At 40.0% G+C, this 27,722-nt stretch overlaps 1 protein-coding gene across 1 annotated transcript in view; it reads left to right on the forward strand.

Annotated features, from left to right (window-relative positions):
* Positions 1-27,722, forward strand: part of LOC308609698 (putative helicase senataxin) — a 61,529-nt gene that overhangs the window by 11,756 nt on the left and 22,051 nt on the right. The window contains exons 8-13 of the mRNA XM_081223410.1: positions 439-3,603; positions 13,113-13,212; positions 19,946-20,119; positions 22,437-22,669; positions 23,730-23,897; positions 24,579-24,729. Of these exons, the coding sequence (XP_081079536.1) occupies positions 439-3,603; positions 13,113-13,212; positions 19,946-20,119; positions 22,437-22,669; positions 23,730-23,897; positions 24,579-24,729 (3,991 nt within the window). The remainder of the gene's footprint in view (positions 1-438; positions 3,604-13,112; positions 13,213-19,945; positions 20,120-22,436; positions 22,670-23,729; positions 23,898-24,578; positions 24,730-27,722) is intronic.

Consider the following 27,722-nt stretch of genomic DNA (forward strand, 5'->3'; position numbering starts at 1 on the left):
TGTTTTACGTGGTTAGTTGCATTGCTGATTTTATGATATGTAGCTATTCTGAATCAACTGTTGCATAAAACAGTTTCTGATTGAACAGTAGCTCATGAGGAAAAATGGTCTGTAATGAGAGCATGCACAGTTTGAGAGATTAATTTTTAAGTACATTTTGGAAGGGTAGAACATTATGGCATGAGGGAGATAAATCACATGACTAGAAATCGAAACCAACTGAAGGAAAGAGGTCCAGAGTACATGGAGGTTTTGTAAATTTAACCTTTTCATGAAAGCTTCACCTCAAAATTGGACTGTTTTCAATTTCTTGGGGGTCCATATATGTACATCAACACAGGAAAGTTGAGCAGTGTATTTTCTTGTTGGCAACTTTTGTGTTAAACCTGTCATGAATGGTGCTTGTTTATCTGAATGTCAGTATCTCTTTCATTTTAGGATTCAGGGTGGAGATCAGCCATTTGCCCAGATTATTGTCCTAACATGTATGAAGAAATGGAAACATTAGCTAATGTGCTTCAGTCAGATATCGGTCAAGACATGCGTGTTCATAACAGCACGTTTCTGTGGTTCATCCCCTTTGTGCAGTCCCTCATGGATCTTAAGGATCTGGGTGTGGCTTATATAGTGGAGGTTATTCATCATCTGCATTCTGAAGTCAAAGACGTCCTCAACCAGACGGACGCCGTGTGTGACACAGTCACTGAGTTTTTCCTTCTGATTTTGGTGTCAGTGATTGAACTGCATAGAAATAAAAAGTGTTTGCATTTGCTGTGGGTTAGTTCCCAGCAGTGGGTGGAAGCCATCGTAAAATGTGCCAAGCTTCCCACCACCGCGTTTGCTCGGAGTTCTGAGAAGTCATCTGGAAACTGCTCCAAAGGCACAACAATGATATCTCTGTCACTGCATTCAGTGCCATCTAACTCTGTACAACTTGCTTGTGTGCAGCTGATCAGAAGTCTCCTTAAAGAAGGCTATCAGCTTGGGCAGCAGACTCTTTGTAAGCGATTCTGGGATAAGCTCAACTTATACCTACGAGGAAATATATCTTTAGGTTGGCAGTTGACTAGTCAGGAAACCCATGAGTTACAAACTTGTTTAAAGCAAATTATTAGAAACATAAAATTCAAAGTGCCTCAGTGTAGCACTTCTGTGGATCTGACTCCTCCATGTAAAACACCTCCTGCATCTTACAATAAAGAAGAAAGTGAACAAACAGGGAAGAAGTCTAAAAAACAAAGGCACTGTCTGGAAAACTCCAGCCCAACATTCTCTAAAGAACCGATGAAAGCTGATGCATGTGAAGTGAAAGAGAGTATTTTCAGCAAGGCACATAATGCCATAGAAGAGGATAATGAGCAAACTTATCTAAAAGATTTGAAACTCAAAGACCATCTCTCAGCTGAGTTGTGCTTGAAGCCGAGTAGTAAAAGGCTTGTGAATGAAAGAGCTCGAGGCCAAGTTAAAATAAGTACAGGGAAGCATAAGTCTGTAAAAGAGAATTCCTCATATACCCCACAGAATTGTACTTCAAGAAATGGTCCAGAAAAGGTATTTGACAGAGGAATAATCACATCAACAGGTTTGTTGACTGATTCTAGCAATGACTCTCTGGAAAAAGTGTCCACATCAGATGAGGATTTATCTTTAAAGGATGATGCTCTTGGCAAAACCTCAAAAGCAAAAACTAAGGCACATAAAGATGAAATCTGTGCTAAGTTATTGCATGTAATGAAAAAGCAAGACAGGAAAAGTACCACTTTAGAGGAAAACCTGACTGTATCTAGCATTGAAAGTTTCTGTTCAAAGAAAGATACAGGAGCTCAGAAAGGAGATGGCTTCATACACAATCTCTCTTTAGGCCCTAATGGTGTTCTGGATGATAAAAATGGACAACAAAAACCTGAAAACAGTTTACTGCTGAAAAAGAAACAAGTACAGGAAGAAGAGTTGGGCATTTTCTCCACCCCTGATATCAGTTGTCAAATACTAGAATGTCATGTTGGTAATAAAGATTTGGTCTCATTCACAGAAATGACCAATATTTTTGTGGAGAAAACACCTCCCTTTAAAGATCCTGTGACTGGACTTGAATCAAGAGATATGGGAATTAGCAAGAGTACTGTTGAGTTTTCTTCTGATTTAAGAGAACAGGTCCTTAGCATCAGTCCTAAGTCTGACCCTTTAACAGATTCTCAGATAGACAGAGACCTCCACATATTATCTTTAATAGTTCAAGCCAGTGTTATTAAGTTCCCATCAGGTTCAACCCAAAGAAGTTTATCCCAGCTACAAAGAAAAGTTAAAGATGATAGAAGATGTTTGACAGCCAACCAAAATAGTGTCAGGGAAACCTGCTCTGGACACGTCATTATTATTTCAGAATCTGATGAAGATGATGATGATGATGAAAGAATTGTGGGTTTTAAGAAACACATTAAACAGGGTAAGACATGCATTGAGAAAGGATGTCCAGAGCATCATACTTCAATAGCTAACACAAATGTGGAACAGAATGTAATAAAGGAAGAAAATACAAGGTCCCTTTTGCGGTTTGAGGAATCGGATTCTCATTTTTTTGAGTTTGAAAGTCCATGTGAAGTGTTTTCAGTTCGGCAAGATCAGAGACCAGACAACAAGAACTCAGTTCAAGAGAATGAAGAGAATTCGTGCTTGACTCATGTAGAGGATATCACAGATGATTGGGGTTATGGTCCAGCTTATGTACCTGAAGAGGTCATTAAAAAAGCAGCAGAGGCAGCTTTGAAGGAGGGAGAACCTGAATCCAACAGTGACATAGAGGAGGATAATATATTTTTAACACAATGTGATCCAGAAGATATGGATTTATGTTCACAAATGGAGAAAGAGAATGATGAACTCATTGAAGTAGTTCATGGAAAAGATACAGTCCAGGTAGAAGAAGATTCTGTGAGTCGGCCTCAGTTGGAATCTTGGAGTAGCACAAAATGTAAATACAAAGATTGTGTGGAAACACTGGAAAACCAGGGTGAATACTGTTCCAAACACTCTGAAGCTAAAGCAGCAGATGAAGATACATTTCGTAGACCTGGCTTGCCTCTCTCTTCATCTAAACCTTCGAGACCTCCCACTGCTAAGATATTTACCTCCAGTAGTACTTCACGAATTGCTGGTCTTTACAAGTCTTTGGTAAATACGTCAGCGCTCTTACCAACTCTGCAAAATAAGTCAAGTGGGGTACAATCTGCTTTGAAAGTACCACAGCCAGTCTCTGTGGTGTCTCAGAAGCCAGTGGCTGAAATGAAGGGTTTGTGCAACGTTCTCCAGTGTCATACTCCAAATAATTCCAACAGGCAAGGCTACAAAGTTCCATTTTGTGAAAACAGATCTTTTTCACCTTCCTCTCCGGTAAACGTTTTCTTGTCAGCACAGTCCATCTCTGACACCTTCGTTAAAGAGGTCTTAAAATGGAAATACGCAATGTTTGTGGACTTTGATCAGTGCGGACCCCCTTCAACTCTTTGTCAGTCCATCACAAGACCTGTGCCTGTGAGATTTCAAGATGGTAGAGATTATTTTAATGTGTTTTTCCCTTTGATGATCCTGAATACTTTTGAAACTGTAAGTATATGTTCTAATCGTATACCTTCAGACTTTGAAATTACCTTTCTTTACCATGCTGAGTACGGCTAAAATAACTGATCGCATTTTGATTTAGATGTAGCTTGTAGATTTCATGTTGAACAGACATTGTGCCCCACACTGTTCTAGATGCCGGTGATACAGAGGAAACCCTTAAACTCTGCCCTTCTGGAGCTTACAGACACAATTCAGAGTGCTAGTTTACCAAGTCCAGAGGTGGCACAGGAGGAGGAAACGTTTTTCGGTGTAAAATAAGGGAAGACTTCTCAGAGGACATAGTCTCTCATCTGCGTTTATTTTTTTGAAAAGTAGTGTAAACCTTTACTGAAGTTTTCTTGAGGAGGTAGCAAAGGGCAAGTTACACTGGTCAGCACAAAGCAGTAAATCCCAAATTTCTCATCTGTCTTCCCAACTTCTTAGGCCTCATAGCAGCCTTTAGCTGCCCCCCTACCCCAACACATCCCATTCTGGTTCTTCTCTCTTTCTTACTGCCTGACTGGGATTGCCAAGAAAAATATAGGATTCCCAGTTAAATTTGAACCTCAGAAAAACAGTAATTCTTTAGTGTAAACATCCACCTGCACTTTGAAGGATGTTTTTGGTGTTCTCACAGCAGGTCGATTTTTCCTTTTTTTCAAATTGGTTAAAAAACAAAAACCCAAAAGGTGAGTGTGCAACAAGACTCTTCAAAACCAAGAGCACTGAGGTAAATACCCACGTATTCAGTCAGCAGATCCTCGGGTGCCTGATACTTGCCCAGTACTATCACAGACCTGGCGGGGGTAAAGTGGTGAACACGACAGACAAGGCCTCTGCCTTCTGGGAATGATCATTTCAGATCGGGACAAAAGGCTCTAGAGTGCTCTAGAATGATCTAGAACAAAAGGGAGCAGGCACTTGAGACTGAAAGGTGAGACGGCCTCTGTGAGCGATGGTATTCACACCGAGACCAGAGTGAGCAGAAGGAGTTGGCCATAGGAAGTATATCGCAGGCAGAGAGACTGCAAAGATCCAGCTTAGAATTGTTAAAGGCAAAGGAGATGTACTGCACAAAGAGGCAAGTTGGTGTCAATTTATGCCCTAAATTTCAGCCATTGTCGTAAGAATTATTTTACTAGTGTTTCAGAACCATTAGAAACAACTAACTGATAAAGGCTCTTCAGTCTCTCTCCTTAAGAACAATGTGAAATAGTATTACAAGAATGATTTTCTTACCTTACAAAATCATTAGTTCAGTGAACAGTGTATACAGTTAAATAAGCTGGGGAATATACAGAGATTTTCTTCATCTTGGAGCTTATTTTTTTCTTGAACGTTTATCCTTTCCAGAAAACACTAAATTGCTTAGAGGCCATTCATAGCCCTTAAATTTAGGACACATTTGTGATTTTATTTTTCCCTTAGTTCAGAAGTATTTATATGTTTATCTTTAAGATTTCTTCCTTCAGGACATTTCTGTAGCCAGAACCTTTTCAAAGCAGAATGAGCACAAGTTCCGTTTGTATATACACAAAGTTTAAGATAGTCAAATACTTGTGGAAGGCCCATTATTAAAAAAAAAAAAATCAGCCACTCTCACCTCCCCAAGTAATTATTTTTGATCCTTGAGGGATCCTTTTGTTATTTACTTCCATATTTCTAAATAACATGCCACTATTTTGACTTGTTAATTTTTCAGTACTAGACATTTTCTGTAATTACCCACTACAGGAAGTACCCTCTCTTCCCAGCCCTGTGTTCACACACACCTCTCCTGTTTTCCCATCCTCACTATGGAGTAGTCTTGTAATTTTTAGGTCAGTATTTGTTATTATTTTGACGATATAAAAGGTGTCCACTGGGCTTCCCTGGTGGCGCAGTGGTTGAGAATCTGCCTGCTAATGCAGGGGTCACAGGTTCGAGCCCTGGTCTGGGAGGATCCCATGTGCCGTGGAGCAGCTATGCCCGTGAGCCACAAGTACTGAGCCTGCGTGTCTGGAGCCTGTGCTCCCCAACTAGAGAGGCTGCGATAGTGAGAGGCCCACGCACTGCGATGAAGAGTAGCCCCCGCTTGCCGCAACTAGAGAAAGCCCTCGCACAGAAACGAAGACCCAACACAGCAAAAATAAATTAATTTAAACAAAAGAGAATAAGGTCTTTGAATTAAAAACAAAAGTGTCCGCGACTAAGTCATGTGGTAGTTGTAACTACTTTTCGTTTCCGACTCTTTGCTTTCTCTGGATTTATTGTTTACTTAATTTTCTATGTACGTATTACTAATTTAGCTTCAGGCTGTCTCTTGGATGTTTAGGCCTCTCAGTATGATCAGGCACATCAGATAGTTGATAAATTTCATCTTCTTGGTTTAGGATGGTTAACCTGAAATGCTCACCATCCTCATCCTAGGGCTTGCATTTCCTTCTTTCCTGTGTTGGATCTTTGTCTCCTGTACCCAGGGTTGTCTGTTTTTGTCACCCTCTCATTTTAGTAAGGCACATCCTTCAAGCTTCCTGAGAAAAGAATGTGTAGGAGATAAATTTTGAAACTTTGCATGTCTTAAAATTTCTTTCTATTTTGCCATCTCTGTCTTTGTTGTTGTCATCGTCATTCTCCTTCCTTGGAGACTTTCTCAGCGTCCAAGTCTATTGAAAAAAATTTTGAGCATATTTTTAGTTTCACAGTACTCTTGTCCTCTCATTATTCCTTTTTATAGGATTGTGTGCTTTCTTCATGTGCACAGTATTTTTTACTACCTGAAGTTAATTAATGATAAGTTTAAAGTTAGTTGAAAGTTTTCTTCTCTTTTCATTGTCCCTGTTTTCCCAGTTGCTTTTTTCCTATTCATTTTAGTGTCTACAGACCTTTCATGTTAACTCCTTTCTTCACATGTCTAATGATTTTTGTTGGTTTACTCACATTTAAGAACAGGATACTAACAAGCAGATGGGAGCATTGTTCATAATAGCCAAAAGTTGTAAACAGCCGAGATGTCCATCAGGAGATGAATGGGTAAACAAAACATGGTATATGCCTACAGTGGAATATTAGTCTACTATTAAAAGGAATGACCCGTTCTATGTACTTTTACCTGTTCTTTGATGAGCCTGGAAAATATTATGCTAAGTGAAAGAAGCCAGGTACAGAAGGCCACACATTGTGTAATTCCATTTATATGAATTTTCCAGAATAGGCACATCCGTAGAGACAGAAAGTGGATTAGTAGTCGCCAGGGGATGGGTGAGGGAGGGGTGTGGGAATTAGGACTGACTGCTAATAGGTATAAGGCTTGTTTGGGGATGGTGGGAATGTTCTGGAATTAGATAATGGTGATGGTTACACAAAATAGTGAATGTACTAAAAACACACTGTAGTGTGCACACTTTAAAGTGGTGAATTTTATATTGTGAACTATATCTCAACTTTTTAATGCTATAAGAAAAGAGGATGCATTTAAATAATGACAGGTCAAAAGAGATGCTTAGGAAAAGAGATACTTTTACTAAAATGGTCCTTTATTATTTGCACTGTGGAAGTCAAATGTGATCTGAAGGACACCATCACATGGTGAAATCCAAATTAGTTTCATTCTTTATATTAAGATTACATGCTTAGGTATAGTTATAATCTATATTTTGTTACATGTAAGATTTTAAAACCGATTAGAAGCTCTGAGTGAAAGGGATAGGCTTGTTGACCATTTGGCATTTTATTGGGAAGCCTCATCCCCACCCTCATGTCACTGTTTTTAGTCTTTTCTTTTCCCCTCTTAGTGAGGTCAGATTTCCCCAAGAAGAATCTTCAGATCGATTGCCTGGAAAGCATAGGCTTGATGGGGAGCTGACTGTGGGGTGAGGGTGGGGGCAGAGGGAAAGGTCCAGGCATTCAGTATCTAAATATTTGCTTAATTCCCTGTTTAAAAATTATTTTATTTTATTTTTAAAATTATTTTATTTATTTTTGGCTGTGTTGGGTCTTTGTTGCTGCACGTGGGCTTTTCCCTAGTTGTGGCGAGGGCTTCAGTAGTTGTGGCTCAAAGACTCCAGAGCGCAGGCTCAGTAGTTGTAGTGCATGGGCTTAGTTGCTCCACGGCACGTGGGATCTTCCCAGACCAGGGATAGAACCCGTGGCCCCTGCATTGGCAGGCAGATGCCTAACCACTGTACCACCAGGGACGCCCCCCCACCTTTTTTTTTTTTTTAAGTACAGTATCCCCTCTCTATCTGCTGCCCCACAGGCAGAGACGGTCACACTTTATAGAAGTGAAACCACTCTAGCTTTTTGCTAGGAACAGGGATGGGCAGTCTCCCTTCAGCCCTCCTCCTCCTAGAGGTGTATGTCAGACACTTCCTTCTTAGAGTTCAGCTTCTTGGACTTGCTGAGTTAGTTAACCATTCATCCATCTGCTTACCAGCTTCCCAGATTTTGATACTCTTGCCTCGTCTTCTGTTCTCTTCATCCTAATGAATTAATCCTGTTGTGAAAAATCCCTTGGGTGTTTTAGTGGGGTTTCAGGGGAATGAAAGGAAATGCCTGTGTTCAATCTGTCATCTTTACCATGAAGTTTTATCTTGTTCTTTTTTTCTTATTTTTGCAATCTTGTTCTTTTTCTTTAACCATGTAGTGAAACAGCATTGTTTTAGCATTTCTAGTTTATATAGGCCAACATTTATTAATGGTATTATTAATATACCTTGATTCCTTTTTTTTTTTCCCACTGTAACGTGTGGCTTGTGGGATCTTAGTTGCCTGACCAGGGATTGAACCTGGGCCCTCAGCAGTGAAAGCACTAACAACTGAACTGCCAGAGAATTCTCAGATACCTTGATTACTTTTAATGTTTATTCTTTCTTATAAGCCAGAGACTGTGGCATCAACCACAGTCTTGGGCCAAGGCTACTTATCCTCATTTGGATGTAATTTGACTTCATAATATTGTTTGTTAATGGAATGCTGAAGTGTGTTTAGAGTCCTTTGACAGAAATGTGGTTGGTATCCTATTTAGGACATGAAACGCAGTGTTTGGTTATCCAGTTCTTATGTCTTATTGCAGGTGGAATGCAATGACATTGCGTAGAATTATCCCTTGCCCCAAAGGGCAAACGAGCAAATTCAACTTTTAGAAATATGAGTCTCTTGAATAAAAAAAAATTCCCACAGGACTCAGAGGCAAAAAGTATACAAGTCAATTTTCACAGCAAAGTAAAGGAGCTGTTACAGTGGAGGATTCCTGGACTGAATGTCAATATTATGACATAGTATGAGTCTGTTTCGTGTTTGGTAATTGCAATCATTGTTGCTTTTGTTGTGGTCATCCATTTGCAATGCTTGGTGTCAGTTTATTTATCTCTTGTAAAAATAAAATACAGTGTGTGGGGGGAAAAAAGAAATATGAGTCTTTTGTGCACTGATGTGACTGATAGAGGATATATTAGTTTTTAATCCTTACGTTTAACACACAAAAATATTAGATAAATGTGCACTATTTTGACAGGGACCAATTGTTTTGGTCAGTTTTGGCAAATACTCTATTTTCTTAAAGTTTTGGTTTGCTGGCTCTGTCTGCAGTCCCCTTCGGTTACCTGTGTGTGCATGCACGTGTATGCAGAGTGTAATTGGCAGCTGCTTTTTAGGTTGTGTAGACAAGGAGCAGGCAGAAAGGGGGCCCTTCTGGAGTACCAGCTGTGATTCTTAGTGCCCACACCCCTTATAGGGAGAGTGCACCATTTTTAGCTAATTTCCTGTTATAATTTGTTCTGTGAAGGAAACAAAACAGGTTGATATGATGAGCGACATTGGGAGGCTGCTTTTGAGATCGGGCTGAGAGCCAGGAGAGGAGGGTTTTGTGCAGAGGAGGGGGGAGGGTCAAGACTATAATGCTTTGAAGTAGGCCTAACTGAGCATATGTGAGCAAAGAGATTAGGCTGATGTGACTGGAGTGAGGTAACTTAGAGGTAAAGGGAAATGAAGTAAGATTGCAGAAATCAGTCAAGAGCTGGATGGTATACAACCCTGTAAGTGCAGGTTGGGGTTTCATTCTCAGTACAGTGAGAAGATGTTGGAGGATTTTTAGTTGGTTGGTGTTTAGGCTGGGGGAGTAGCAATATGTAATAGTTTACTTTTTTGTTTTAAAGAAAACATTCTTAGTTGCTCATTAGAGAATAACTGTAGAAAGGTAAGCATAGATGCAGTAGACCTGTCGGGGGCTATTATAATAGCCCAGGAGAAAGATGATGGTAGCTTGATCTAGGTGGTAGCTATGGAAATAAAGAGAAGTGAATTCATTGGGCGTAAATTTTGGAGATAGTACTCAGTACTTATCTTTTTTAAATATATATAGAAATTTATGTGATTCATTTTTGGCTGGGTTGGGTCTTGGTTGATGCACACAGGCTTTCTCTAGTTGCAGCGAGCTAGAGAACCTCTGCATAGCATCCCCCATTATCAACATCCCCTACCAATGTAGTACATTTGTACAACTGATGAACCTACATTGACACGTCATTACCACCCAGAGTCCATAGTTTTCATTAGGGTTCACGCTTGATTTGTATATTCTAAGGGTTTGGACAAACGTATAATGACATGTATCAGTCCTTTAATATCAGCGTACTTTCACTGCCCTAAAAATCCTCTCTGCTCTGCCTGTTCACCCCTCCACAGTCTCAACCCTGGCAATCACTCATCCTTTTACTGTCTCCATAGTTTGCTTTCTCCAGCATGTCAAACAGTTGGAATCACACAGTATGTAGCCTTTCCAGATTGTCTTCTTTCACTTAGTAATGTGCATTTCAGGTCCTTCTGTGTCTTTTCATGGCTTCATAGCTCATTTCTTTTTAGCACTAAATAATATTCCATTGTCTGGTTGTACCATAGTTGGTTTGTCCGTTCACCCACTGAAGGGCATCTTGGTTGCTTCCAAGTTTAGGCAGTTATGAATAAAGCTGCTATAAATATCCATGTGCAGGTTTTTAACGTAAATATAAGTTTTCAGTTCATTTGGATAAATAGTGAGGGCACTATTGCTGGATCCTACAGTAAGAATATGTTTAGTTTCATAGGAAACCACCGAACAGTCTTCCAAAGTGGTGGTACCATCTTGGGAATTTCCTGGTGGTCCAGTGGTTAGGACTCTGCACTTCCACTTGCAGGGGGCACAGGTTCGATCCCCGGTCAGGGAACTAAATCCCACAAGCCACGTGGCTCAGCAAAAAAAAAGAAAAAAAAAAAAAGGTGATGGTGCCATTACATTCCCACGAGCAATAAATGAGAGTTCCTACTGTTCCACATCCCCGTCAGCATTTGGTCCTGTCAGTGCTCCAGATTTTGGCCATTCTAATACGTGTGTAATAGTATCTTGTTGTTTTAATTTGCATTCCTTTGATGACATAAGATATGGAGCATTTTTTCATATACTAATTTACGGTCTGTATATCTACTTTTGTGAGGTGTCTGTCCAGGCCTTTTGCACATCTTTTTCATCAGGTTGTCTGTTTTCTTACTGTTGAGTTATTTTTTTCTTTTTTAAATAAATTTAGTTTATTTATTTTTGGCTGCATTGGGTCTTCATTGCTGTGCACAGGCTTCCTCTAGTTGCAGCGAGCAGGGGCTACTCTTTGCGGTGTGCGGGCTTCTCATTGCAGTGGCTTCTCTTGTTATGGAGCACGGGCTCTAGGCATGTGGGCTTCAGTGGTTGTGGCATGCGGGCTCAGTAGTTGTGGCTCACGGGCTTAGTTGCTCTGTGGCATGTGAGATCTTCCTGGACCAGGGATCGAACCTGTGTCCCCTGTGTTGGCAGGCAGATTCTTAACCACTGTGCCACCAGAGAAGCCCTTCTCCTTCACTTTTAAAGGATAATTTTTCAGCATTCCGAATTCTAGATTGGTAGGATTTTTTCTTTCAACAGTCTAAATATTTCACTACTCTCTCCTTGCTTGCATGGTTTCTGAGGAGAAGTTAGATGTAATTCTTATCCTTCCTCCTCTATAAATAAGGTGTTTATTCCCACAGGCTTCTTTCATGATTTTTTTTTCCTTTATCTTTGATATTTCATATTCCTGAAGGTTGAATATGATATGCCTAGGTGTAGTTTCTGGCATTTATTCTGCTTGGTCTTGGAGCTTCCTGGATCTGTGGTTTGGTGTCTGATGTTAATTTTGGAAAACTCTGGGTCATTATACCTCAAATACTGCTTCTTTTTCGCTCTCTCTTCTTCTCGTATCTCCATTATGTGTATGCTGCATCTTTTGTCATTATCTCACAGTCTTGGATATTCTGGGGTGTGTTTTTTTTTACCCATTTTTTTCTCCTTGCTTTTCAGCTTTGGTAGCTTCTATTGCTGTAGCCTCAAGCTCAGAGATTGTTTCCTCAGCAATGTCCAGTGTAGTAATGAGGCCATCAGAGGCATCCTTCATTTCTGTTACAGTGTTTTTGATCTCTGGCATTACCTTTTGATTCTTTCTACTTTACATCTCATTCATTACATTACCCATCTATTATTTCATGGCCTCCTTTTTTCATTAAACTCTTAGTATATTAACTATAGTTTAAAAAAAAAAAATCCTGGTCTGATAATTCCAGTATTCCTGCCATATCTGACAGGTTTTAGTGCTTCTTTATTCTGTGCAAACTGTGTTTTTTGCCTTTGAGTATGCCTTGTAATTTTTTGTTGCAAGGCAGACGTAATCTACTAAATAAAAGGAACAGCAGTAAATAGGCCTTTAGTGATATAGAAATGAGGTATGGGGGAAGGAAGACCATTCCATAGTCCTATGATAAGGTGTCACTCTTTTAGTGAGCCTTTGCCTCTGGACTAAGAACTTTACACCACATGCTTCTTAGTTTCCCCCCACCTCCTTGGGTGCGACAGGATGGTTAGAATGGGCTGGAGCTGGTTTTCTTCCCTCAAGTAGTTTAAGCTCTGATAAAATCCCAGCAACTTTGACTCCGGTAAAATAGCATCTCATAGATCAGGCCTTGTTAAGAAGGTCAGGAATGCTCTGGTGTATTACACAATGGTTCCTTTACCCCAGTCCCCACCAACCCCCCACCCCCGCTGGAAGCACACAGGGAATTTTCTCCAGTGTTCACTGTGAGGGCCTGTTCGAGCTCCTAGAGGTAAGACTCACCAAAGTGTGGAGTCCCTTTTATGACTGGGTCCCCCTAGAGTTTTTAAGAGAGGTCATGCTGAGCCTCCAACAGTTTGTCGCATCCAGTTCAGGATTTCCTCCTGGCATGGAGGTTTCTACTTAAGAGTTTTCTGCGCTGGCAAGTTGTGATTTTCTGTATCCACCTTTTTGTCTCTTTTTACTTGTTAGGATGGAGTGGCGACTTCTAAGTTCCTTACATGCCAAGCTGGAAACCAGAAGTCCCAAATTAATTTTTAATGTTTGTGTCACACAGGAGTTCTAGGTTCTGGATTTTATGGTTGCTTACTTTGGAAAATTTTGCCGTTTAACATTGGCTTTTCAGATGTTTTTGCTTTCTTAAGTTGCTTTTTTTGCTTTGCGTAGGTGGCACAGGAATGGAACAGCTCTCCAAACAAAGAGAAATTCCATCAGTTGCATTTACGAAAATTTCCTGCTGATTATAAAAAATACTGGGAGTTTGTGGGTGAGTTCTTTCTTATGTAACTTGGGCTCTATCATATAATAATTGGAGATTGCTATTTGAGGGAACATAATAAGTGCTTGCATTTTCTGGGATATAGGTTTCCTGAGGTGAATTTGTAAGCTCTTACAAAGAGTATGTTTAAAGTCTTTACTTAATGAGGATAATTACTGGGACAGTTATAAAATTCATGGTTTTAACCATTGTGCTAGCAGAATACCACAGGCCAAAGTGTCCCTAGATGCTGGGCAAGGGAGAGAGAAGGTGAGTGAGGGAGTTTGATTGGCGGGGGCGGAGGGGGTGTTGACATGATCGTGCGTACAGATTCTGAGTAAATCTCTCTGCCGTCTCTGCTCTCACTTCATGAGTTGTCTGGAGCAGGTGTCACAGTTATGTCTTAGTTATAAATAAACCAAGCATTTAGAACCCTTTAAAATAAAAAGTATAAATTCTCCGTCTGTCTCCTTCCCCCTTGCAGTCCATCCCACTCCATAGATTCACTTAAGAAAAAAAGCGTGTACATATATTTGGGGGGGAAGGTATTATATGTTCACTGTAGATTATTCAGATAATATTAGCCAATAGTAAAATAAACATCACTCACAGTTCCCATCATTCAGAGATCATCTTATGAACATAGTATTGTATATCTTACTGCTAGACTTCCTATTCATCTGAGTGAAGGGTGGGTGGGTAGGGTTATTTTACCTAAGTGACTTTTTTCATGTATTTATTCAGCAAATATTTACTGACTTTATACTACCTGATAGTGTATGATTCTAGATGCTAGGTATGTAGCTGTGATGAAAACATAAAATTCCACCTTCGTGAAGCTTACATTTGACTTATTTTCATTTAGTCTATTATAAATGTCTTTTCAGAGATAAATAATAAGAGCATGTTTAGTGTTTGTAGTTATTCCATTGTAAGTGTATTCCATAGTTCTCTTTAACCAGTAATTTCTAGTTAGACATGTACATTACTTATGATTTTTTACTGTTACACTGAATAAATCCCTTTGCTAGATCAAACAGTGTGTGCATTTTAAGACTTTCGGTTCATATTGCCTCTGTCTACCAAAAAGAATACCATTTTCACTTCTGACATAAGAATGTAAGAATGTATCTCTTCTCATTTGCTAGTTTAAACTTATCCCTCAGTTTTATATGGAACATGTATCTCATTTGAAGTTGTAGTTTTTGTCCTCAAATCTTTATTGGTCTTTTATATTCTTGGGGGGGGGGCGGATAATTGTCTGTTCATGCCTTTTGTCCTTTTTTTATCTCTTAGGGAGGTTATTTTCTTACTTGTATGCATTGTTAATTTTTTTTCAATTTCATTATTTGCTGTTCAGTTTCACATGCACTTTTTGAGGCAGACAATTTTTATCTTCACATGTTCAAAAATACCGTATTTATTTCTTTACTGTTCAGTTGGTTTTAGAAATCAGATAAATACTTCCATATTTTCTTGTAGTAGTTTTATATTTCTTTCTAATATTTAAATCACTGGTTTATCATCCATTTATCTTGATGGTATGATAGAATCACATAGCATTTACTCTTGTGTCTGACTTCTTTCACGTAACATGTCTTCGTAATTCATCAATTTTGTGTGCATCTTTGGTATTTTTTTCATTGCTGTGGTGGTATTTCAATATGTGACTGTGTCACAATTTTACTGTTGATGGACATTTTTATGATTATTATTTTAAAGAAGTTTTTTTTGTCAGTGCCATGCAGCTTGTGGGATCTTAGTTCCCCGACCAGGGATTGAACCCGGGCCACAGCAGTGAAAGCGCCGAGTCCTAACCACTGGATCGCCAGAGAACTCCCGTTAATGGACATTTTTTCAGCAGTTTAGGCCTGTGTGTCAGGGCTCTCCAAGTCCATGCCCAAGTTCAGTGATTCGCTAGGAGGACTCACAGGAATTATATTCATGCTCATGGCTGTGACTTACTATGGCAAAAGGATACAAAGCAAAATCAGCAAAGGGAAAAAGGAAACCAGGAGCAAGTTTCCAAGAGTCATTTCCCAGTGAAGTCACACAGGACACACTTAATTTTCCCAGTAGTGGGCTGCGACAACCCATGTGACACATTATCTACCAGGGAAGCTTAGAGACCCAGTGCCTAAAACACCCTCTGCCTAGCCCACATTCATGACTTTCACAAGTAAAGTGGGTGTTTGACATAAGCTGTAGAGAAAAAAATTGGCAAACAGGTAAGGTACAGTGAGCCATTGTCATCAGCAAATGATGAGAGCTGTCTGGAAAACCAAGTTCCCAGATTCCAAGGGGGCCAACCTTGTAAGCAGGCCTTTGTAATGAGAGCAGCCTCAGGCCTTCTTCTACACACAGCATTTTATGAATAATGCTACTATGGTCATTCATGTGTCTCTTCGTGTTATGCGAGGGCATTTTTGTGGAGTCTGTCTCCTGAAGTGGGTCTCAGAGTCTCAGGGTATTATGCATGAGCTTAACATGAGTAGATAATGCCAAGCTAGTCATGCAGAATGACACACCCCACCAGCGTATGGAAGTCACGTTGCTCCATGTCTCTGCCAACACATTTGTGTTGATTGTGCTGTTCATTTTAGCCATTGTAGTGTGTGTGTATTGATGGCCATTTGTGGTTTTATTTTGTAATATCCTGGCTATCAGTGAGATTGAGCACCTTCTCATATATTTAGTAGATGCTCAAGTAACCTCTCTAGGGAAGCACCTATTAAAGACTCTTGTTCATTTTCTGTTAGTTGTCTTTTCCTTACTGATTTGTAGCAAGTTCTTTATGCAATCTGGATATAAACCATCCTCCCACTTTGGCTTGCATTATGTCTCTCTTAGTGATGTCTTTAAAATTCTTATTTTATTCTTGTTTAGACTTTATTTTTTAACATAACAAATGCATCTGTGTATTTTTTATGGTTAATGGTCTGTGCCAAAGGTTTAAGAGACCTTTCCCTGCTGCAGGTCATAAATATATTATCTTAACATCTAGAACAGGTGTCAGCAAACCACAGCTTGCAGATCTACCCTGTATCCTGTTTTTATACTGCCCAAGAGTAAGGTTCTTACATTTTTTTAAGCTTTTGAAGAAAAGATGATGATGAATATGCAACAGACACCATGTGTAGCCTGCAAAGAAAAATCTGGCTCTTTACAGAAAGTTTGCCAATCCCTTTTCTAGAGGCTTCGCTGTTTTGCCGACCTGGAATGGATTTTGTACACGAGTAAGATGTAGGGGCCATGTTTCATTTTTTTTTCCCTAATGGAGATGTAATTACCCCAGTAGTGTTTATTGAAAAGATTATCCTTTCTCCATGGTCTGCAGTGTCATATTTGTTACAAATCTAATGTCCATTTAATGCACTCGCCTTTTTCTGGACTCCTTTCTTCTTTGTTGGATCATTTGCCTACCTTTCTGCCCATATCACATTGCTTAATTTTACTTAATTAAGCTTTATTATAAACATTAATGAGCAAGTCTGCTTACCTTGTTTGGCCTTAAGAGTACGTTGGCTATTCTTGTCCCTTTGCATTACCATGTAAGTTTTAGAGAAAAAAAAGATGTGGACATTTGTTAAGAATTGACATCTTTCTAATACTGATTTGAATACGATACATACTGTCAGTTATTTAGGTTTACTTTCAGTAATGTTTTACAGTTTTCTAGGGAGAGGTTTTGCAGATCATCATTGGTTAGATTTTTTTTCTTTTGGTGTCATAATTATTTAAGTGACTATCTCTAATAGAGATGGACCTAAAAATTCATAGTATTTTTGCTGATAATTCATTATTTTGTTGCTAAAGTATGAACCATGATTTCTTAATATTAGATAGCTAGACAGTGTTCAAGTTTTCCGTTTCCTCATAAAGAACAATTTATTTCAGCCTGCTTGAATTAAGATCCAAGTTAGGTCCACTCACTGACATTGTTAATATGTCTTCTTCAATTACAATTGTCTCCTTCATGGATCCCTCCCGCTTTGTAATTTATTTTTTGAAGAAATTGTGTTGTTGACCCTGTAGAATTACAGGGTCTGTGTCTGTGTCTTGCTGATAGCATCCCCCTGGTGGTGTTTAGTATGTTTTTCAGTCCTTTGTACTTTTTGTAAATTGATAGTTGGATCTAGAGGCTTGATCAGTTTCATTTGACCTAATATTTTTGGCAAAACTAGTTCATAGCTGAGGTTGGTGTGTTCCTTTATCAGGAGGTGCTTGATCTCTAATTTCTCTTTTTGTAATACTTATAACCGTTGATCCTTAATGCCTAGATTAATTATTTTACTAAAGGATACAAAATGGTGATATTTTTATTTGATCATTTCTTCATTTATTTGCTATTGTAGTTCTGTAAAGAAAAAGTGCTCCATTTTATTTGATTACTCAGTAGTATACTTTATAAAGAAGGGTAGAATAAGTATTGATACTTGACTCCTGACCAGTTTTCAAACTAATGACTTAATTCTCTGCAAGTGCTGGGTTGACCAGTGAACTTTAAAAAAATGTTTTCTCGTTATGAACACATGGACTTAAATACACTTGTTTCAAGTCTTTGTAATTGGTTTCTTCAAGTTGGCTCCTGAGCCCTTTAGACAGGCTAGTCTTTGAGAGCTTTCTTGCTACCTGATATAACCGATACCATCTATATGTTTTATCCTGTATGTGAGCTTTCAATTTTCTAAGTAGCCGTAGTATCTTTGGGTAGAAAAAGTTATTTCAAGATCAGTATTGGCATGTTATATGCTGTTTACAAGTAATACATGTAAACATAAGGATACAGAAAGGTTAGAAGAGGAAGATTGGAGAAAGCTACTCATGCAAACCCAACTAAAAGAAACTTGTTTTGCTCTGTTAATACCAGACTAAATAGACTTTACGGCAGAAGAGCATTATTTGAGATTAAAAGCGAGTATTTCACAATGATAGCAAGTTCAGTGAACAGAAGATAGGACCATTTTGAATACCTAATAACATATATAAAGAAAAAACTGATAGAACTAGAGTGTACTCTTTACATATATGTGAGACCTTTGAACCATTCATTTTTTCTTTTCTTTTAGTTTGGAAATTATACGTCAACTTGTACCTCTTTTGCCATTTAGTAGTTTAGGTGAAAACTTAGAGCGTACATGATTCAAAGTTTACAGATTTCATTGATACTTTAAGTGTCTCCATAGATAAGGCAAAATCTTAAAAAAACTTTAACCCTGTTTATCTGTTCCACTTTGTATATTATTATTGTTACGTATTTTAACTCTATATTTTAAACTGTGTTATACATACAGTTGGTCCTCTGTATTTGCGGGATTTGCGTCATCGGATTCAAGCGTGGATTGAAAATATTCAGGGAAAAAAAATTCCAGAAAAACATGTTTGCTATGCACCAGCACCTATTTACATACCACTTATGTTGGATTTACAACTATGTCCATAGCGTTTGCATTGGATTAGGTATTATAAGTAATCTAGAGATGATTTAAAGTGTACTGGAGGATGTGCGTGGGTTATATGCAAATACTATGCCGTTTTACATAAGGGACATGAGCATCTGAGGGTTTTGGTGCCTGCGGGTGTCCTAGAACCAATTCAAGGACTGTACTCTGTGTAGTGCCTTGTGCAGCCCTTTTTTGTTTGTTTGTTGATTCTAGTAGTTCATGTATTCTCTCCTGGTGCTTTGCTTATTTCTAATATGTTGGTCATTGTCTTTGGAAAGCTATTTAAAAAATAATCAGGGGCCTAGGATGATAGGATGTCCTCTTCCAGAGAGGATTTTTCTTTGCTTCTGCCAGGATTCTGGGAGTACTAGCAATGTGGGATCATCTTAATCCGGCTTAAAGGATTGAGCTTTCCTGAAGTACTCGGGTGAATTGAAGCTGCCTTCATTGTTGGGTGTAGTCCTTCATGGTCCCTACCTGAAGCTTGAGGGCTACCAGGATGCCTACTTTATCTATGCAGGCCCTGGACTCCAGTTTTTGTCTCTTTTTTTTGTACAAGGCTATCCCAGGTACTGCTCAAATTCCTGGCTGCCACTCCCTGAAGAGTTCAGATGTTTCTAGGGAAAATACTGGGCTGACCCTTACGGATCTCCACCTTCTTCTGGATCTCAACAGAGTGATTCTTCATTGTTGTATTTGCTCTCTGATGCCTTCAAATAGACATTTCTTACATGATGCATTTTTAAAATTCTTTTTTGACTTAGTAGTTCAGTCTACTTAATCCTAGTACTTCGTGCTTTGGTTCAGTATGTTGCTGCTGGATTTGGCAGTTGGTACTGAACTTTTTTTAATTTTAGAGCTTGCTCTGTTTTCCCAGCCCCATTTATTTTACTACTGTCCTTTCCCCCTTGTTTGAAATGCCACTAGTAGGCTCAAAATTCTTACGTGTACATGGATCTGTTTCCAGATTTTCTCTCGGGATTTTGAAAGCAGGGCACAAAAGTGAAAATTCCTTGATTAAAAACTAAGGTAAACTTCAAGGAAAAGAAATGTATTAGCTACTTTTGAATATTATGACTTCATCTATTTTGGCTTTGTAGCAGGTTTTAAGAAGACTTTTATAATGCTATGTGATCAATATTTGTCAATGCTGACTAGCTTAGACTATCATTTTGAAGTATGTACAAAGTCCGCTAGTGCTGTATACTTGCTTGAACTTAGTACAAGCGTTTAATATCCTTTAATCTCATGTAAAATAATTCTGTTAGAATAAATGCTGGCTTCTTCTTGTGTTATAGTTTATCTTGAGGAATGTGAACTAGCTAAACAGCTTCATCCAAAGGAAAATGATTTGGTGTTTTTGGTTCCTGAAAGAGTAAATGGAGAGAAGAAGGATATAGAGAGACATCGCCTGCAAGTTCCCCGTGAACATTACTGTGGCTATGTTCATACGTTCCGCCGCACTTCAGTCAGTAAGTACCTAATGAGACATGGAAGAGAAATCTGTCAGCAGCTCATCTTTTCATCTCCCTCTAAATTAGGCTTTACTAGCCATGTATTTGCTATACATTTACCAGCCCTCTATTTGCTGTCCATTTACCAGATGTATGTTTGCTCTATGTTTACCAGACTGTATTTGCTAGGTTGATTACTTACCATTCAGAGTCCTCTTTTAGTTTTTCTAGACTCAGCTGGAAAAGGCCCAGCACGTATTGCTTTAGACTTAGGATTTTAAAGCTTTCTTTTGTAATGTCTTCTCCTTCTAGTAAATTCCTTCATCTGTCAGTGTGTTTGTTATAAAACAGACAGTTTGCAAACCATCTGTTTGTTAAATCACATTCCAGCCTTGGTTTGGGGGCTAATTATTGATGAGCAGACCAAACACAGAACTAATTGTAAGGCAACTGGAGGGGTTTACTGTTTCATCACTCCCATCCATTGTGGTGTAGGGACTTCTCTCCCTAAGGTAGCATAACAAAAATAATGTTAGCTTGAATTTAAGGACTACTGACTGTGTGCCAGCCAGTGTGCCCTGTCCTTCCTGTACACATTTATCATCTTTTCCCAGAGCCCTGCAAAGCAGAATGGTTTGTTCCCTGCTCATTGGGAAATCAGAGTTCAGGGATGTTAAGTAACATATCCAAAGGCATCCTTACTATTAAACACTCGGTCCAGAATTGAAACCTAATTTTGTTTGACTACGAAGTCCACATGCTTGATATATGCCAAGCTGCCTTTTTGACATTGCTGCTCTCTTAGTCTCTGTTACGGGAAGAGAATATGTGATCATTATTCCTTCCCCTTTTTGTATCATACCTTAAAAATAGCAACAAAGCTCTTAGAGTTTAACATCGTGCCGCATCCTAACTGGTGTGCCATGTCCACTATTGTGTGGTCAGAGCTCAGTTCTTTGTGCAAGATGCGTTGAGCACCAGGGATATCTAGCTTCATCTGTGCTTTCAACTCTTACAAGTGGTTACATTTGCCAAAGTTCTGTTTCTAAGATTTAGCAATGGTTTCTGTCTCCTTCCCGGAACTCCTCATGCATCCAACTACCTGACATCTCCATTTGGAGATTATTAGACATTTCAAACCTACTCCAAAAGGAAGCACTTGATTTACTGCCTGACATCTGCTGTTGCTCTGGTTTTTCCCCACTCAGCATGTGGGACCTCCATCCCATTCTTCCAGTTGCTCAGCCCAAAACCTCAGAGTCATCCTCGAGTCCTGCTTTCCCTCGCACGCTCCATCTAATGCATCAGGAAGTCCTGTCGGATCTTCCTTGGCCATATATCCTACATCCAAGTGCCACCTCTCCTGCTGCCTCCTGGCCCACGTGACCATTCACTTTTACCTAGATTTTAGCCTCTTAAGTTGTCTTCTTGTGCTTTTTCCATTGCAGTTTATTCTTCATTCGCGATAAGTGATTCTTTTAATGTGTGACTTAGCGTGTGTCACTTACCTGCGCGGAGCTGTCCCGTGCTCTTGACCTGACTCAGAGTCATGTTCAGAGTGGTTAACTGCAGAGCCCTCTGAAGTGTAGCTGCATTTACCATCTTGGTCTTCTAGCTCGCTTCTCCCTGCTTTTCCTTCTAGCCATTCTGGACTTCTCCCTGTTGTGAAAATAATCCAGGCACCTTGCTGCCCCATTGTCTTTGCAGTTGCTGATTCTCTGCCTGTAACCCACTTTCCCCGGTTACGGGCATGGCTCACTCACTTAATGCCATGGCTCTGCTCAAATATCATATCAGGAAAACCTCCCCTGACTCTCCTGTCTACAACAACACTCCCTCACAACCCTCATCACTTCCTCATCCCCCTTCTCGGCTTTCTTCCTAGCACTTACCATCACCTGACATGTTTATTTGCTTATCTGCCCCCTTCTTCTAAAAAATAAGCCTCCAGAGGACAGGAATGTTGCCTGGTTCTTAGGAGGCAGTCAGTAGATACTTACTGAGAAAATTATTTAAATGATGTATAAAAAACATGTTACAGGGCTTCCCTGGTGGCGCAGCAGTTGAGAGTCCGCCTGCCGATGCAGGGGACGTGGGTTCATGCCCCGGTCTGAGAAGACCCCACGTGCCACAGAGCGGCTAGGCCCGTGAGCCATGGCCGCTGAGCCTGCGTGTCCGGAGCCTGTGCTCTGCAACGGGAGAGGCCACAACATTGAGAGAGGGCTGCATACCACAAAAAAAAAAGTTACAAAACACCTTGTTCTGAATAACCTTTTTAACTGGACACTGTTATTCACTGGTAACTGAAATTGCTTTTTCTCCTTCTTGATAATAGTGCGTAATGGGAAATCTGAGTGTTCCCTTTCCATCCAGACTCAACATAATTTACCAGTCAATTTAAATGAATTCGTGAAATGTCTTGTAATCAGCTCTCTGGTGACTACACAGAGGAAGTTGAAAGCCATGTCTTTGCTGAGTGGTCGGAACCAACTGGCCAGAGCCGTTCTGAATCCAAACCCCATGGACTTCTGTACAAAAGATTTACTAACTACAGCATCTGAGAGAATTGTGAGTGACAGTCATTTGATAACAGGGAAAGTCAGAACATTTCATGTCAAGATGTTAAAGCATGTTATTTTTATCTGTCACACATTCCCTGTTGTCTACAACAAAGACATAGTCACCATGTGTGCCCAGTGACGTTTTTAGTGCTTAGTTTTCTTTAATATTGCAAAGTAGTTCTTTGTGTTAAGTTAGTCAGCTTACCTCAGGAAAAAAGGTAGAGTCCAAAAAGGAATTGAAAACATGCTTGCAGAGCAGCATTAAAATGTGAGGTGAACATCCTACTTAACTGTTTGTTAGGTAATTAAATACAGGAGTAAGAGGAGGTTTAATGGAATGACTTTTGCATTTGAATGATCAGTGGAGCATTGACTGGTACTGTTGTCAGTGTGACGACGAAGTTGTGATTTTTGTGTGAACACATATTTCTCATTGTTGTAAGAGTTGGGTGTAAGTTCCAGGAAATTAACACAGAGACAGGCGGAAGGAAAGGAATGTTATTTGAACCCCTGTCTTGTGTTAGGACTTTCATATGCATTTTCTCAGTCAGTTCCCACCCTCTAAGGAATCCCAGATTTAATGATTGTCAAAGCCTGAAGCCCAGAGAGGTTAGGAGTTTAGAGACCTAGCGTTTGAGTGAAACTGAGGTGTAGACTCAGATCTGACCCCAAATCCCTGTTGTTTTGACTGTATCACTTGTGTTAGGAAAGGAAGTCTTGGAATGTTTTTACTGTCTAAAGAGAGGATTGACTAAAATGGGAAGAACCACGGAATAAAAAGAAGAAAAGTACAAAACAGTTTATTGTGATCATCTTTATAAGAATCACAAATAAAAATATAGTTGTTGTGGTTGTAGGTGGACTGAGGCCTGTAGACTCATCAGTAGCTCTTTCCAGTAGTGAAAGTGGTTCTTAGATTAAGGGTCATTTTGGGGTTTTGCCTGATCATCACCAAAGCTTCTGTCTGACAAAGGTCAGCAGCAGTTCAAACAGATGTCTTCCACTCTCTCGCTCTCCTGTGCCATCCCAGGAAGAACCGCTCGTTCTCACTAGTGTCTTTTGTATAGATTGCCTACCTAAAAGATTTCAATGAAGACCAAAAGAAAGCGATAGAAACTGCATATGCCATGGTGAAACACTCCCCAGCAGTTGCCAAGATCTGTCTGATTCATGGACCACCCGGGACAGGAAAATCAAAAACCATTGTGGGCCTCCTGTACCGCCTACTGACAGAGGTAGAGTGTGCACGAGGGCATCTGTGCCCTTAATTGAGTATGTTGTTTTACTTTAACGTGTAAATAAGTACTAAAGTGTGTTTTTCCCTTCACTTCTGTGTATCTTTTTGATACTGTGTGGAACTATATCAGATAAAGCGGTAGCAGAGGTAGAGAAGGTTATAAGAAATAAAAGGAACAGAAAATGTTATCTTGTGTGAAACTAATTCTATGGGCTAGAATAGTGGTCTTCGGGCTTTATTATAGGTCACGGCTAATCCCAGGAGACAATCTTGAATGTATTCCTGGGTTACATTTTGGATTGAACATTGAATAAAATAAGTGGATAGTAAGGTAAGGCTCAGAGAAGTTAGATTTTATGCCAGAGTAATTTTTTTTTTTTTTCGGGCACACCATGCGGCATGTGGGATCTTAGTTCCCCGACCAGGGATCAAACCTGGGCCCTTGGCAGTAAGAGCACTGCGTCCTAACCACTCGTTGGCCAGGGAATTCCCGGCCAGAGTAATTTTTTAACATCAGTGTAAGATGTAGGTGCTTTTATTTACTTTTAACTATTTATTAGGGGAACTTTCAAATATATGTGACAGTAGAGAAGAACTATAACACTGCACAATAGAGCTTATCAGTATTGTTTGTTTTTTTTTTGTTTGTTTGTTTATTTGTTGCAAATTGTCGAACCAGAAGAGGGGGCATTCAGATGAGAACTCCAATGCCAAAATCAAACAAAACCGTGTCCTTGTGTGTGCACCTTCCAATACAGCTGTTGATGAACTTACGAAAAAAATTATGCTTGAATTCAACGAGAAGTGTAAAGACAAGAAGAATCCTTTAGGTATGATACTTATGTGGGCTTTTCATTTGTTTTTGTTTTCAGTGTTTAGTGTGGTAACTTTGAATGACAAAGAGCAAGCCAGTTCTGGTCATTTTTTCTACTTGAGGCTGTGGCCCATGTGTACTTACTGCTTTGTTTACTGAATATTTTGGAGCATTTATTCTGTGCCAGGCCCTGTGCCGTTTGAAACACCTTAGAGCAGCCCTTGATTCAGTTGTGTAGGGGTTAGGGAAGACTTTTAGAGGAAATGATATCTAAGATGAAACTTGGAAGAGCAATGAGGAAGTGAAGTGGGGAGAGGACTCTGGTGGAACTTACTGTACATAAAAAGGACCAGAAGCCAGAGAACCGTGGATGGTTCAGTCTAGCTAGAATATAACGAGGTCCACCAAGGCAAGGGCTTTTAAAAATGTGTTCATTGTAGTAACCCCCGTGCCTGGAACAGTGCCTGGCACTCAGTTGGGACTTAGTAGATGTTTAGTGACACAAAAGCTAGAGCAGTCATCACTTATGGTTACCGAGTGCTCACTATGTGTCAGTACTCAGAGTAATCCTCTGAGCCATGCAATAAATAACCTATCTACATTTTATAGGCGGAGAAGCTGAGGAGTTGAGATGTAAAGTATACCACAGGGACAAGTCTTTTCAGTACAGTTGACAGATTGAAGAGCATTGCCACCGAGGATTCGGAATGCTTGAGCGAATGTGTAAAGTCATTTCTGTGCCCTTAACCTTAACACCTCCTCTCACACCAGCCATCCTGAGTGGCGTGGTTATGGCTCTGGGTCGGGCTGCTCTTCTAAGCACATGTATCTCGTCTTCCCTAAGCAAATTTTATTTTCCTTGATGTTACCTGGCAGTGACCTAAATCAGTTAAGATTCAATTAGGCTTCAAATAATAGACACTCCAACTACAGTGGCCTAACTATGATAGAAGTTTATTTCCTGCTTACTCAGAAGCCCAGAGATGGGCAGCTGAGGGATGATACTGGCGTGATGACTCTACTTCCGAGTCTTCAGAGACCTAGGGTCTTTCTACCTTGTTGCTGCACTACGTGGGACCCCCCCACTCCTTAGTGCACCTCATGGTCAGAAACAGCTGCTCCAGCACCAGTAGTCCCATCTAGCAAGTGCAAGGAAAAAGGGACAGATATACTAGCTGTGCTTTAAGGAAAGTTCTGAGACGCTGCCAGTAGCACCTCTGCTTATTTCCTTTTGGCCAGAACTCAGTCCCGTGGCCACACCAGCTGCAGGAGCAGCCAGGATGTGTCGTCTGTCTTCGCAGGGATCACACATATTTCCCCTTTTATTGCACATGTATTAGCTACATCTAGAGGTCATTTGCCTTTAAAACTGAAAATGCATTGTGAACGGCAACTTTTCTACTCACCATTATGTTTGTGAGAACTATGACTTTATGTATCGCTGTATATGGATACGGTCATTCATGTTAACTGCTATAGGGTGTCTCATCTATGAGTGCACAGTTCATTCGTTATCCATTGATAGAAATGTAAGTTCTTTCCCTTTTTTTTTTTTGTTATTTCAAACTTAATTCCTGTACTTGTGCCTGTTTCTCCAGTGCAGGATGAAAACGTTTACTGCCGTGACTGAGTTGTATTGTGTTGTACTGTACAGCAGCTGAAGGGAGTACACTGGAGTACTGTGTTCTTACTCACGTCTCCTGAGTATTCATACAGGCTGCTAGGGCAGTGCTTTCACACTGTGGCTTGTGACCAGTTAGTGGATTGTGAAATCAGTTTAGGGAGATCAGAACCAGCATACTTACACAAGATAAGATAGAACAGAAGAGAACAGAAAAGATTAGAGTGTAGGTAGTGAGGGGTAAAGTATTGTTTTGTGAAACCTGTTTTATTGGTGAGGTATGAGTGTACTGGCTTTCAATGTGAAGTGTACCTCATACTATAGATCACGGTCAAAAGAGTTTATAAAAACACTGGTCTAGTGTATATATACCTAGAAATGAGAATGCTGGGTTGAAGGATTTGTGCTGATTCTAGATAGTGCCCGGTTCTGCTCCAAAGTAGTTGTATCAAATTATACAACCGAGAACAGTTCCCGTGTGGTTTTCACTTTCCTTTCCCTGAGGGAGGGTAATAAGCCCTTTTTCAGGTGTGGGCTGACAACACGAGAAGGCTGGGACGAAGGTGGCACAAGTGTAGTGTCTAGGTTGGATTTTTAATATTTTTGTTAGAGAGAAAATGACATCTCTTGTCAGTAAAGACGGCTTTTTTCTTCTTATTCAGTACTTTCATTTTTGCTTCTTTTCACTATGTCCAGTGGTCCTGGGTGTCCTTTACAGAAATACCTTGGACATCTCACCATTAAGTGTGATGTTTGTTCCTGGGGTTTGGTATATACGCTTTTATCAGGTTAAAAAAGTCCCCACCTAATTAGAGTTCTTTAATGAATGGGTGTTGAATTTTACTGCATGCAGTATTTTTTCCTTCATATACCCCTCCCCCTCACCATATGGCAGTGCAAGCACAGAGTCCTAACCAGGGAATTCTGCTTTTCTTTTCTTTCTTTCTTTCATTCTTTCTTTTCTTTCTTTTCCTTTACTTTTTTTTTTTTTTGTGTGTGTGGTACGCTGGCCTCTCACTGTTGTGGCCTCTCCCGTTGCGGAGCACAGGGTCTGGACGCGCAGGCTCAGTGGCCATGGCTCCCGGGCCTAGCCGCTCCACGGCATATGGGATCTTCCCGGACTGGGGCACAAACCTCTGTCCCCTGCATCGGCAGGCAGACTCTCAACCACTGCGCAACCAGGGAAGCCCCTTTTCTTTTCTTTCTTTTCTTCTTTCTTTCCATACCCCGAGGCTTAAGGGATCTGAGTTCCCCGACCAGGGTTTGAAACCAGGCCCATGGCAGTGAAAGTGCCGAGTCCTAACCACTGGACTGCCAGGGAATTCCCTACAATGCTTTACTAATTTGAAAATACCTTTGATTCCTAGAATAAGGTCTGCTTGGTTGTG

Source organism: Mesoplodon bidens (genome assembly GCF_964165515.1).
Source record: "Mesoplodon bidens genome assembly, chromosome: Y".
In the NCBI taxonomy this organism is placed as follows: Eukaryota; Metazoa; Chordata; class Mammalia; order Artiodactyla; family Ziphiidae; genus Mesoplodon; species Mesoplodon bidens.